This window comes from Cucurbita pepo, chromosome 19, assembly GCF_057944985.1.
Source record: "Cucurbita pepo subsp. pepo isolate OVF chromosome 19, ASM5794498v1, whole genome shotgun sequence".
NCBI lineage: Eukaryota > Viridiplantae > Streptophyta > Magnoliopsida > Cucurbitales > Cucurbitaceae > Cucurbita > Cucurbita pepo.
The window spans coordinates 10,503,455-10,515,606 of NC_141816.1; the positions used below are offsets into that span (position 1 = coordinate 10,503,455).

The 12,152-nt window shown below is 36.1% G+C and overlaps 3 protein-coding genes across 3 annotated transcripts; all 3 read left to right on the forward strand.

Moving 5' to 3' along the window:
- Positions 1-126: 126 nt before the first annotated feature.
- Positions 127-2,501, forward strand: LOC111781916 (transcription factor bHLH131). Its single transcript, XM_023662648.2, has 3 exons — positions 127-1,041; positions 1,146-1,370; positions 1,475-2,501. The coding sequence occupies exons 1-3, from the start codon at positions 1,024-1,026 to the stop codon at positions 1,928-1,930; spliced, it is 699 nt and encodes a 232-aa protein (XP_023518416.2). The 5' UTR covers positions 127-1,023; the 3' UTR covers positions 1,931-2,501.
- Positions 2,502-5,269: 2,768 nt separating this feature from the next.
- LOC111782164 (mitochondrial uncoupling protein 5) lies at positions 5,270-6,632 on the forward strand. The gene has a single exon (XM_023662973.2). It carries the CDS (start codon positions 5,505-5,507, stop codon positions 6,468-6,470), a length of 966 nt encoding a protein of 321 aa, XP_023518741.1. The 5' UTR covers positions 5,270-5,504; the 3' UTR covers positions 6,471-6,632.
- Positions 6,633-8,713: 2,081 nt separating this feature from the next.
- Positions 8,714-10,863, forward strand: LOC111782163 (cyclin-D2-1). The gene is made up of 6 exons (XM_023662972.2): positions 8,714-9,153; positions 9,248-9,334; positions 9,411-9,509; positions 9,584-9,785; positions 9,897-10,018; positions 10,104-10,863. Exons 1-6 carry the CDS (start codon positions 8,890-8,892, stop codon positions 10,338-10,340), a joined length of 1,011 nt encoding a protein of 336 aa, XP_023518740.2. The 5' UTR covers positions 8,714-8,889; the 3' UTR covers positions 10,341-10,863.
- Positions 10,864-12,152: the final 1,289 nt, after the last annotated feature.

Sequence of the window (12,152 nt, forward strand, 5' to 3'; positions counted from 1 at the left end):
TGTTGCAGAATATTATGAATTGTGGGCAATATCTAGATTTTTGTATTGCATTTTCTCTAGCTTTCTATAGTACTGCTCAATCATTTCCAGGAAAATTCAGAAGTGGTAACTTCACATAGTTCTCTTGATTCAATGGATTACTTTAGTTGTGTCAATATGCCTGAAACAGAGTAATGGCTCTTATAGTTGATCACCTTATTTGATTGGATTTTTAATGGATGTCTGTTGCTCTATTCTTTGATAGCATGCTTTGTCTCCACAGATATCCAACCCAAATTATCGATATAGTCTTGTGATAAGAGAGTATATTGGACTAGTTTGAAGTGACTCTCCAAGTGCTTAGAAACCAATGACCACCCATCCTTTAGGTTGCAATTATCAGTCCTAAACATAACTAAGACAACTTCTGTCCAACGAGTAGCAGTAACTGAACTATCTTCCAAGCCACACACCTACTGTATAATGCTATCCCAAGATCCTTGACTGCATGGAACTTGTAGCTTGTAAGAGATGAAGGGACTCCTAGGAGTATAGGTCGAGGCGGAGATGGGATTTAAGTTATACAATGTGGGGTTGTGATATTTGTCAAAGATAATGAAATATTTTAGATGAAACTTCTGATGGTGTTAGTGCATTCTTGAATTGGAACTGTACAATATGATCTGTAATGAAATGTTATGAACATTATCATCTACCATTGGTAAATTCTGTTCATGCGGATGGCTGAGATGTGATTTGGTTGAATCACTCCGAGTCTCCATATCTTATCATTATAAATACAGAATCAAAATGCATGATAAATGGGAATTATGTTTTGTTCTCAAAAGTAAATGGCAATTATGAGATTGGATATTATACAATCATCTTTAAGCACAGGAAAAAAGCAATTAATTAGTTCTCCCTCACTCTGAAAATGGAGAATTTCAGTGTACAAAAAAACCTCAATAGTCATACTTTGCAGCAATTACTGCTATTCTCTTCCCTTCCAGAAAGGTGCAACTGAAAGGCGAACCTTGTTACCCCATGGTTTTACTGCACCAGGTAACTATTGGAGACCACTTAACAATTCTTTTCCTTTTAGATACTTAACCTTTTTCATTTTTCTTCTTCTTCACTGTATAGATGTCGTTTCATTGTCTGAACAGGTCATGCAGTCCATGCAGAGCTACCCAACTTCAGGAACTATGGAACGGATCTATCCTCAATGGAAACCTCCAACAATCAAGAATTACAGCCCAATCTCATCCTTGCCAAGGAAGGAGCCTAAATTATATGCAGCCCAGAAGCACCGCCTGGCAGAGCAGAACAGAAGGAACAGAATCAGCGGCCAATATGCCACCCTCCGTGCCATCCTCCCCAGCCTATCCAAAGTAAGTCCCAACTTCCTTAAAAATCTATCTCGAATTGATATTTAAAACCCACACGTTAAACTTTGTGTGTACTGACACTTGAAAAGAAATGGTTATGGACACAGACGGATAAGCGTAAGCACAAAAAGGCTTTTGTGCTTGCTGAGACAATCCGTAGGGTGAAGGAGCTTAAGAAGCTTGTATCGGAAAAGACAGCAGCCAATCGAGGGGTCAAGGAATGTGGGATCCCTAGTGGGGCAAATAGGTTGAGCTTAGAAAACTGTGATGGTGTTGAAGGGATGGTGAAGGCTGTAATGAGCTGCGAAGACAGGCAGGACATCATGGCAGAATTGGGGAAAGCACTGAAAACAGTGAAGATGAAAGTGGTGAGAGCAGAGATGGTGACTGTGGGTGGAAGGAACAAGTTTGTTCTGTGGATGCAAGGCCCTAAAGAAGGACCTGCAGCAGGAGGGGTTAAGAGGGCTTTGGATGCTGTTATGAGAAAGCCTTCATGGATTGCTAGAAAACCCAGAACTGATTGGCATACCCGACTCCCAACACCTAACAGGTACGGCTATTGAAAATGTCTGTTCTTTCTCTAAGTAACATAATTAGCAGTTTGTAATTAGTTGTGATGGCCTTTCTGGAGCCATCCAGCCTCTAATATCAATACTATCGGGACATAATACCGAAAATTATACGTAATTGCCGGCCTTTTTCCCCTCATTTTGTGATTCTTCTGTAAGTAGTTAAGTTCACTTAGATTTGGAAAAAGCTTGCCTCTTTCCAATTCAAAACCATGGCTGCTTTCAAGGGTTGCTTCAAGTTATTGTTGTTTGTAACCTTGTCATTGGCTTGCATCAACATGAGCTTCGCTACTCGTGGTCGCCTTCTCGATACACCAGCAGCTCCACCTCCAGTTCCTCCGCTGCCATTCCCTCCAAAATCCTTGCTGCCACTGCCCAAGCCCACATTACCACTGCTACCCGTCCACACCGGCATTGCCTCCCCTTCCGACGATTCAACTGCTGCCGAAGCCTCCCTTGCCTCCATTTCCTTCAGCACCAACAATGGCAAAGGCTACCTTGCCCCCTATGCCACCATTACCAACAATTCCCTCAGTTCCTACCACACCAACAACCGTGCCATTGCCGCCGGCCTTTCCTTTCTCATCACTGCCCCCATCCAAGGATCCATCACTTTGCAATGACGGTGGCCATTCACTTACCGAGCAAGATCTTGAAAGGGCATATGGAGTGCAAGCCAACAAACAGAAAAGCAGAGAGGGTAACAGGAATACAGGTCAGGAATGAGAATCAGAAACGAAGGAACAGAAAGCTTGGAAAAGCATAAAAACAGGTGGGAGAGCAAAGAGAATGAGCTGCCATAGCCTTCATTCTTTGCATTCATCATCACTACGAATCATCCAATTTTTTTAAGTAAAACTTATCTCCTTAGATCACTATTAAAAATTTAAAAACTATTTATTTTTTAAATCTTTTTAAAAAATTCTCACTTTATTTGGACATTCTTCTCTTTTACTTAAATAACAAAATTTGTAGAACTAAAAACAAAACAAAACAAGGTATGAGGTAAGTTTTTGTTTTTTCCTTATATATGGAATAGACATAGACTTAAATTATGTTTGACTATTTGCATTGTGGGATTTCACGATGATTTGAGAGGAAAATGAAGCATTTCTTATAAAGATGTGAAAACATCTCCCTAAACAGACGCGTTTTAAAACCGTATGCTTGACGGTGATGTGTAACGAGCCAAGCGAACAATATCTACTAGTAGTGGGTTTGAGCTATTACAAATAGTATTGGAGCCAAATATCTGCTAACAGTGGGTTTTGGCTTATTACAGATGGTATCAGAGCCAGATACCAAGCAGTGTACCAGGGAGGATGTGGGCGTCCAAGGGAAATGTGGGCGTGTGTTACATGCATTGACTTGCCAAAACTTTGACTTTTTTATTTAGTCTCTTTAATTTAAAATAAATTATTACAACTCTGATTAAGCAAGTAATCAATACTTTAATTAGTTTAATTAGAGTTGAAAATATGAATTCTACTTGCATTCCTAATGTTCTTCTTGTTTCTTTTTTATTTTTGAAAAATCATTCTTTAATCTTTATGAGATAGATATTTAGTTGTTTTAAGTAATTTTTTATTCGTCCAATTATGGTGGACACTTGACTTTCTTGTTTAGGTCTTAATTTTCCCTCCACCTTCATTTACTTTGGTTTTTTAAGAGTTGTCTAAATAATAATAAAAATAAAAGCAATTAAATGATAACATTTGACTTTATATGCATCAATTCTTTTAATTACATTTGACATTAACTTTTTCACTTCAATTTTTTTTTTTTTTTTTTTTTTTTTTTTGGTTTACTTCAAGATTTTCTTCTTTCTTTCTTTTTTTTAATTCTCGAAATATATGCTTTTAACATTTGAGAAATTCTTAAAAACAAAAAAAAAAAAAAAAAAACAAAAACAAAAAAACCGAAGTTTTTGAAGACTCTTTTTTTTTTTTTTTTTAATTTAAAGAAAAATAACTGAAAATCATTAAATTAAGTTTTAAGTAAAATAAAGCTTAAATTTTTATATATAAAGTCATCGTGCTTGTATACAGCTTGCTTTGAATAATAGGACGACTTATTCTATTTGGGAATAAAGGTCAAAGAGTCAAGTTTGACCGGCCACGTCAAATTTGAAAATTATAATAATAATAATAATACACAAACCTTTTAATTACTTAATTAATTTCCTCTTTATTCATCTTTCTAATAATTTTCACAACCCTATAAACAAATTACCACATCACAATTAATTTATTTTAAAATTTTAAATCTCTAATTTGTTGATAATATACTGTCAGATTCTACCTAAGTCGGAGAGGATAACAAAACATTTTTTTATCAAAGTGTGAAACTTCTCTCTAGTTAACATATTTTAAAAGTTCGAGGGAAACCTTTGAAGAGAAAATCATAACAAACATCGGTATGCCAACGAGAACATTAGGTCCCAAACACAGTATATTTTGAGAAGGGTGCGGGCTCTCCCTAATGGATGCATTTTAAAACCCTGCGTTGCAATATTGGGGAAGGGTGTGGAAATCTTTACTGGATAAAGATGTGAAACCTGTTTCTAGTAGACACATTCGAACCCAAATAAGACAATATTTACTAGTAGTAAACTGTTATATATATATATATATATATATATATATACTCTCCTTAGATTCAAAAGTCCAAATAAGATAATATTAGTTCACTAATACATATATATTTTAATTAATTAAATTTAAAATTGAATTATATTTAACTCGAGGATAATTAAGTTATTATTATGCAATATAATTTTATTTTATACACATTAAAATAACAAACAAATAAATAAATATATACATATACATACGTGGTAACCAATGATTATAAATATGAAAATGTGGATTCAATTATGGTTTTTAAGAATGGAATAAGGTTAGTTGTTAGATATACATCAACCTCATCTCAAAATAAATGCTACCTATAATTGACATTAATTATTAATATATACACTGTTTAATTCATAAAAAAAAAAACATTATGAATTTAAATCAAAAATAAAATTTAGAGTTGAAATTGGAATTTTTTATTACTATTTATTATATGGAGATTAATTTATAAAGTAACAGAACATACAATAAAATATAATTTACCATAAACAAAAACAAATAAGTAAAATATTTTGGTAATTTAAAAAAGGAAAGTAAGAGGAAAAAGAAAGGAAGTTGGGGCATAATGGAGGAGAAGCGCGTAAATTGGGGGCGGGAATTGTAAATATCGAAAAGAATAGGGGTCGGAAAAGTAAAAGCCCCGTCTTTTGGGCGTTAATGCTATAAATTCCCTTCCCCACATACTCGTCTTCCCCAATTCACCGTTCATTCTTTGCGTATTACAGAGTACTCTGTTAGCATATGTCTCATAGACCTCTCGTTCCACACTATTCCTCCATCGCCTTCGGCCTCCATTCCCATCTCTTGGTTTCTAGCGATATGACCTCTAATTCCAATTGGTCTTCTTAATCCCTTCCCCGTCTTCTCCCATTTCCCAGATCATATCCTCTGATTCTTCCTGTTTCTTTACCTAGAAAATTTTTTATTTCTGAAAAATGGGTGTGAAGGGATTTGTTGAAGGTGGAATTGCTTCGATTGTTGCAGGGTGTTCGACGCACCCGCTTGATCTGATTAAGGTCCGAATGCAACTTCAGGGCGAGAAACAGGGGCCTACGGCTGCTGTTCATAATCTCCGTCCGGCTCTTGCTTTTCAGAACACCTCTGTAACGGCTACGAGGGCGATGAATTTACCCACCCCGCCGCCGCGTGTTGGCCCAATTTCTGTTGGTGTTCGAATTGTGCAGAAGGAAGGAGTTGCGGCTCTGTTTTCTGGCGTTTCCGCCACTGTTCTACGGCAGACTCTGTATTCGACTACCCGTATGGGGCTGTATGATATTCTCAAGCAGAAGTGGACCGATCAGGATACTGGGAAATTGCCGCTCGTTCGGAAGATCTCGGCCGGATTGATCGCCGGTGCGATTGGTGCTGCAGTTGGGAATCCGGCTGATGTGGCGATGGTTCGAATGCAAGCTGATGGCCGGTTACCACCGGCGCAGCGACGGAATTACAAAAGCGTGGTGGATGCCATAACCCAGATGGCACGTGGCGAAGGCGTTACGAGCCTATGGCGTGGTTCGTCGTTGACGGTGAACCGTGCGATGTTGGTAACGGCCTCGCAGTTAGCATCGTACGATCAGATTAAAGAGACGATTCTCCAGAAGGAATTGATGAAGGATGGGTTGGGAACCCACGTGACAGCGAGTTTCGCTGCTGGGTTCGTGGCGGCGGTGGCGTCAAATCCAGTGGACGTGATTAAAACGAGGGTGATGAACATGAAAGTGGAGGCCGGAGCGGCGGCGCCGTACTCTGGCGCGTTGGATTGCGCGTTGAAGACAGTACGAGCGGAGGGGCCGATGGCGCTGTACAAGGGGTTCATTCCAACGATATCGCGGCAGGGGCCGTTCACGGTGGTGCTGTTCGTGACGCTGGAACAAGTCCGAAAGGTGCTTAAAGATTTCTAATCAAAGACAGATTTTATGGGAATATTATTATATTTGGGCTTCTGGGTTAAGTTTAAGATGTTTAATTTGCGAATCATTTGAAACTTCTTCGTTGTATGTTCGTTTCATCACGTATTGTCTCTGCCATTATTAATATAACAAGTTTTGTTCCTTTTTTAAAAATGGCTATTATGAGAGTAAACAACAAATTGGTGAGATCCCACACGTTAATAAGAGAGATGAACCTATCAATGTTCCAATCAAATGAGACACTGTGAAATCTTACATGTTGAATTTTACCCAAATGAGGTGAACTGTGAGATCCTGATAGACCCAAATAAACTGAATTTAAGAAATATTTGCTAATGAATATGTTGTTGTTTATTTGTAAGCTACATTAATTTTTATATTGATAAATTATAGAAGGAAGAATCTATTCTTAAATTGATTTATTAGAGCATCTCCCTAAAGAATCTATTCTTAGATGTTATTCTTAGTCATATGCATTGGGTTAATCAATTGTAGAAACCAAAGTTTGATCGAATTACATTAAGAAATATAGAAAAAAATTCTATTTCGAAAACTATTTTGATGATTTGTCATCACTGCCGTGATCCAAATGTATATGTATCATCGATGTTTAAAAATAATAATCTCAAATAAATCTTAATCATTTTCCTTAAATCACGATAAACTTAAATTTAAAATAAATAAATATATATATAGGGCTTTTTGTTTGAAGAAGAAGCAGGCCCAATGATGAGAATGGGCCGATCCACGTAAGAAGGAGCCCAACAAATTACCCGAATCAAGGCCCAAAGGGTTTGGGCTGGCTATTACAGAATAATAATAATAATAATAAATATAGTTATTCAAAGAAAAAGAAAAAGAAAAAGAAAAAAGAAACCGACAAAGCATCCAGTCTGGATCCAAAGATTAAAAAAAAAAAAAAAAAAAAAAAAAAAAAAAAAAAAATGGAGGGTTTTAAATGAAGCAGAGGAATCACACTATGTTGAAGGAGAGAGCTCGAATCTCAAGTAAGTAAATGACTAGAAGACTGTGTTCCACCTTTATTTCTTTTATAACTTGGACCACCCACACATAAATTAAATCAATAACATATTGTCCGTTTTATCTTACCACTCTTATAAAAGAACATGTTTTGTTCCATTCTTCCACCGACGTGAGATCTCACAAAATCAATCCAAATACATTTGAATTGGTCGAGTTTTTTGAACTTTTAATTATGAACCCGTGTTTTATGTGTAATTTAAGTTCTTTTTTTTTTAAAAAAGTACACGTGATTTGGGAATTGTTGTAGTAAAGTGTTGCATTGTCTGTTTTTTTTTAAACCCCAAAAAAGAGGTCGATCCCATGATCCACAGTAAAGCTGAATCTGGGGTAAAATAGAATATTTAAAAGTTAGGAGGTCAAAATATAATATGTACAATTTTGGAGACTCAAAATTAATCTTAAAGTGTAAAACTCGTATTTATTTATTTATTTATTTATTTTATTTTATTGTCAGATGTAAAAGCCGGGACCTACCCATTCAAATTTTGAATCAATTGAACTTATTTAAAAAAAAAAAAATTAAACTTATAATAATATAATAAATGATTACCTTATAGTATAATTATATATATATATATAAAGTATTAGCTTGTATGTAGATACAAAATTGCAGTTGATCTCATTAATTATTAAAATAAAAATAAAATAATATTTTGGATCCAGTATTAATCAATGGATCTTAATGTACATAAAAGGATAATATTTTTACTAATTTCATGATTATCTAAATCCCTTTCTAAAAAAAGGAAAATATTTTGTTACATAATATTACATAAATATATTATTTCCTTTGTTATTTTTCTATATATGGAGAGTTGAAAAAGGATGCACATTTTTTTAATCTTCATACAATTATAAACTTTTCAAAAATTAAAAATTAAAACAAAAAAATTCAATATATTTTTTTTTTCTCGAGAGAATATCCACCTCAACAAACTTTAATCCGTCTCTTTAAATGATAAAATTATTTTCGTTGTCTCCTTTACTAGTAACCTCACTACATGAAACGATTGTACGACACTTAATCTAGTTCACGAGGAAGGTGGCTAATTTAAATTTGGGTTTGTTCTTGAAAAATATTTAAAAAGAAAAAACAGAGCAATGTTATGAAAAGGGCTGTTTGCTTTTTCAAATGGAATATGTTTTCTGGTTTTGTATTTGAATTCATAGCCAAGTTTTGTGTGCGTTCTCTCTCTCCTCTCTCTCTCTCTCTCTCTCTCTCATCCATGTTCTACATAAACCTCCTCTTCTCTTTCCCAACAGTCTGTCCTCAACAGCTCTCTCTCTAAACCCATTTCGTAAGAAACATCAAATGCTGTTTTTATTGGTTTGATATTTCTTAGCTGAGATTTTGAAACGTTCTTCAATGGCGGATAGCTTTTACTGTACAGAGAGTGTCAATACTTGCTTTGATGAGCTTGAATGTAATGCCACAAACAATGAGTTTGAGCGAATCGAGTGTTTTGGATCCGGGAATTCGATGGTCTCTGCGATACAGAGTGAACAGAGGATAAGAGAAATGGTTGAGCAAGAGATTCAGCATTTGCCTAGACATGATTATCTTAAGAGATTGCGTTGTGGGGCATTGGATTCCAAGTTTAGGAGAGACGCTATTGATTGGATTTCGAAGGTACCCTTCTTTTTCCCCTTTTAAAACGCTCATGATTGAAGGAAACGCTTGGTTTTTGCTTACATTTTGCTCTGTTTTTCTTGATTTTGAACAGGCTCATGCCCATTACAGCTTTGGAGCTTTGAGTCTATGTCTATCTATGAACTACTTGGATCGTTTCCTCTCAGAATATCACATGCCTGTAAGTTCCAAAACTCAAACACCCATTTCATTTCTTCTGGACATGGCTTGAAATTGTTCTTATCTATATGATTTAGATGGATAAAAGCTGGAGTGTGCAGCTGCTGTCAGTAGCTTGTATGTCTCTGGCAGCCAAGATGGAGGAGACACAAGTTCCTCTTCCCATAGATTTACAGGTCAAATCATTTTAAATTCTCGTCTCTCTGATTTAAGCTGTTTCATTGATGGGTTTATGTTTTGAACTATACAGGTTGAGGAACCCAAGTTCGTGTTCGAATCAAAAACCATTCAAAGAATGGAGCTTCTGGTTCTAAGCAGGTTGAAATGGAAGATGCGAGCCATTACTCCATTTTCTTTCATTGATTATTTCCTTACTAACATCACTGTTGAGCCGCACGAACCGAGGCTATCCTTATTCAAATCTTCACAGCTCATTCTGAGCACAATTAAAGGTGTGTTAGCCTTTTTCTTTCCATTTACTGTCTGTAAAACTCTGTTTCACTCCCAGAAGTTAATGTGTTTGATGATACAGTTTTGTTGCTTGGGATATTAAATGCATGCAGGCATTGACTTCTTGGAATTCAAACCCTCTGAAATTGCTTTGGCTGTGGCTATGTCTGTTTCTGGAGTAGTTCAAGCAGCAGACATCAATAAAGCAATCCTTGCTTTTCCATACATGGAGAAAGTAATACCAAAAGCTCTTAAAAAAGACATCTTTGTTTGTTGGGGTGCTTTGTTTTAAACGTTTGCTTTGTGGGTTGTTCTTGCAGGAGAGAGTAATGAAGTGTATTGAGCTGATAAGAGATTTTTCATTGATTAGTAATGTATATGGGGTTGGTGGTTCGGTTCCTCAGAGCCCTGTTGGAGTGTTGGATGCAGCTTGTTTGAGTTACAAAACAGAGGAATTAACAGCAGGGTCGTGCGGCAATTCTTCTTCTAGAGACAGTCCAGACAGCAAGAGAAGGAGACTAGACAGAGACCATGAAAGAACACACAAAACAGAGTGAAAAAAACAGAAGATGGATAAGGAATTACATCAGAGTGTCATTTAGTTTAGAGTTTTACTGAGAATCAAAAGTAAAAAAAAAGATTTCAAATTTCCACAATGTAAGTTTCAGATAGCTTTGAGAGAGAGAGAGAGAGAAAGGGTAAAAAACAGAGCAGAAAGCAGAGAACTGTTGAACTCCAAGCATAAATTCACTTTTGTCCGCAGAATTTACTGTAAAAGAAGGAATCAGTTTTCCAAGAAGCAGAGGAAGAATATGAAAGAGAGAAGAACTGCTGTGGTTTGTGCGCTTTTTATTCTTAGGGGTTAAAATAATTGAGTTATTGTATGGCAGAGAAGAACAGAGCAAAGAACAGAGCAGAACAGAGGTGTTTTTTGGGGATTGAGAAAGAGGACCCACTTGGTCAAACGCTTCTTGGTTTGACTGTATGACCAGTCAACATCTGGGATGGATCGCTCTGTAAGAACAAACTCTGTATGTATATAATGATGATTCAAAAACAAACGGAAAAAAATGTTTAGCACTGATTTTTTTATTTGGTCTCTGTTTTCTTCTTAACTGCACAAAAACAGAGAGAGGTTGATAATTCAGCTGCCATTGCCATTTCTGAGGCGAACGGTCATGAATTCTTTAAGGAGATTAATTAATTTGTGTGTGGAGCAGCCATGGTTGTCACTGACAAGCTCCCACTCAAAAACAACAGACATTAAAGAACAATAAAGTTACCTTAAACGACAGATAAACATTGTCAAGCCTCAAATGTTGTAAGTTTCCACTTGAACTCACACGTCCTTTCGAATATTTCTGTTTCCATCAAATAATTCAAACTATCAATTATTCCATTCGTTTAGTCTGTTTATAGGATGAACCTGTATTGGTTTAAACTTACTATTAAGAAATATATATTCCATTGTTGTGCTAATTGGGAAAAGTTTAGGGATTAATTAATTAACCGTGTGCAGATTTAATGGAGGATTCCTTTCTCCCCCCATAAAGTTGAAAGGAAAGGTCATATTGTACTTAAATGAACTCATTTAGCTGTGTCCCTTTGTCTCACGTGATAGAAAAAGTTTGCATTTTCGAACCTCTCCCACAAATGATAACCTTTTGCTTACATAATGTCACCCTTTTGAGAACTTGAACCATTGTTTCACTGAAGATGAGCGTGCAAGCTTTGACATACCCCTAAATGAAATCTTACGGACCAATGGTTGTACCAATCATGAGGTGTTAGTCGGATATGGAATGACTATAATGGTATCGAATCTCTAGCTTTCTAAGACTAGATTCACCCATAACATAAGATAGCATGAATATGAGGAGATTATGTGTAAGAATATGGTGATGATGTGAACGATGGTATTGAAGAGTGTTTGTGTGTTAGTGTGGGTAATGGGTCCATACTCCAAACACATAATGTGAGTGCTTCTGCAAAACCTGTGTTAAGTTGGTGAAGATTCCACTGTCTCAATTACAAAAATAAGTGCTTTTTTTCTCTTTCTTTTTCGTTCCAAACATGCTCAGTTGCCCATCACGTGAGATTCCCATAAACAACCTATATTCTTCACCTTTTTTTACAAACACATTTAGGGTTTCAACTTTGATCTTCAACCTTCAAATGCTTTGACACAATAAATAAACTCCATTTCTCCTTCTTTATGGACAATATGTGCTAGCGGTAGGCTTGAATTGTTACAAATAGTATCAAAGTCAGACACCGAGAAGTGTGCCAGCGAGGACGCTGGCCCCAAGGGAGTGTACTGTGAGATCTACATCAGTTGGAGAGAGTAACGAAATATTCCTTAAAAGGGT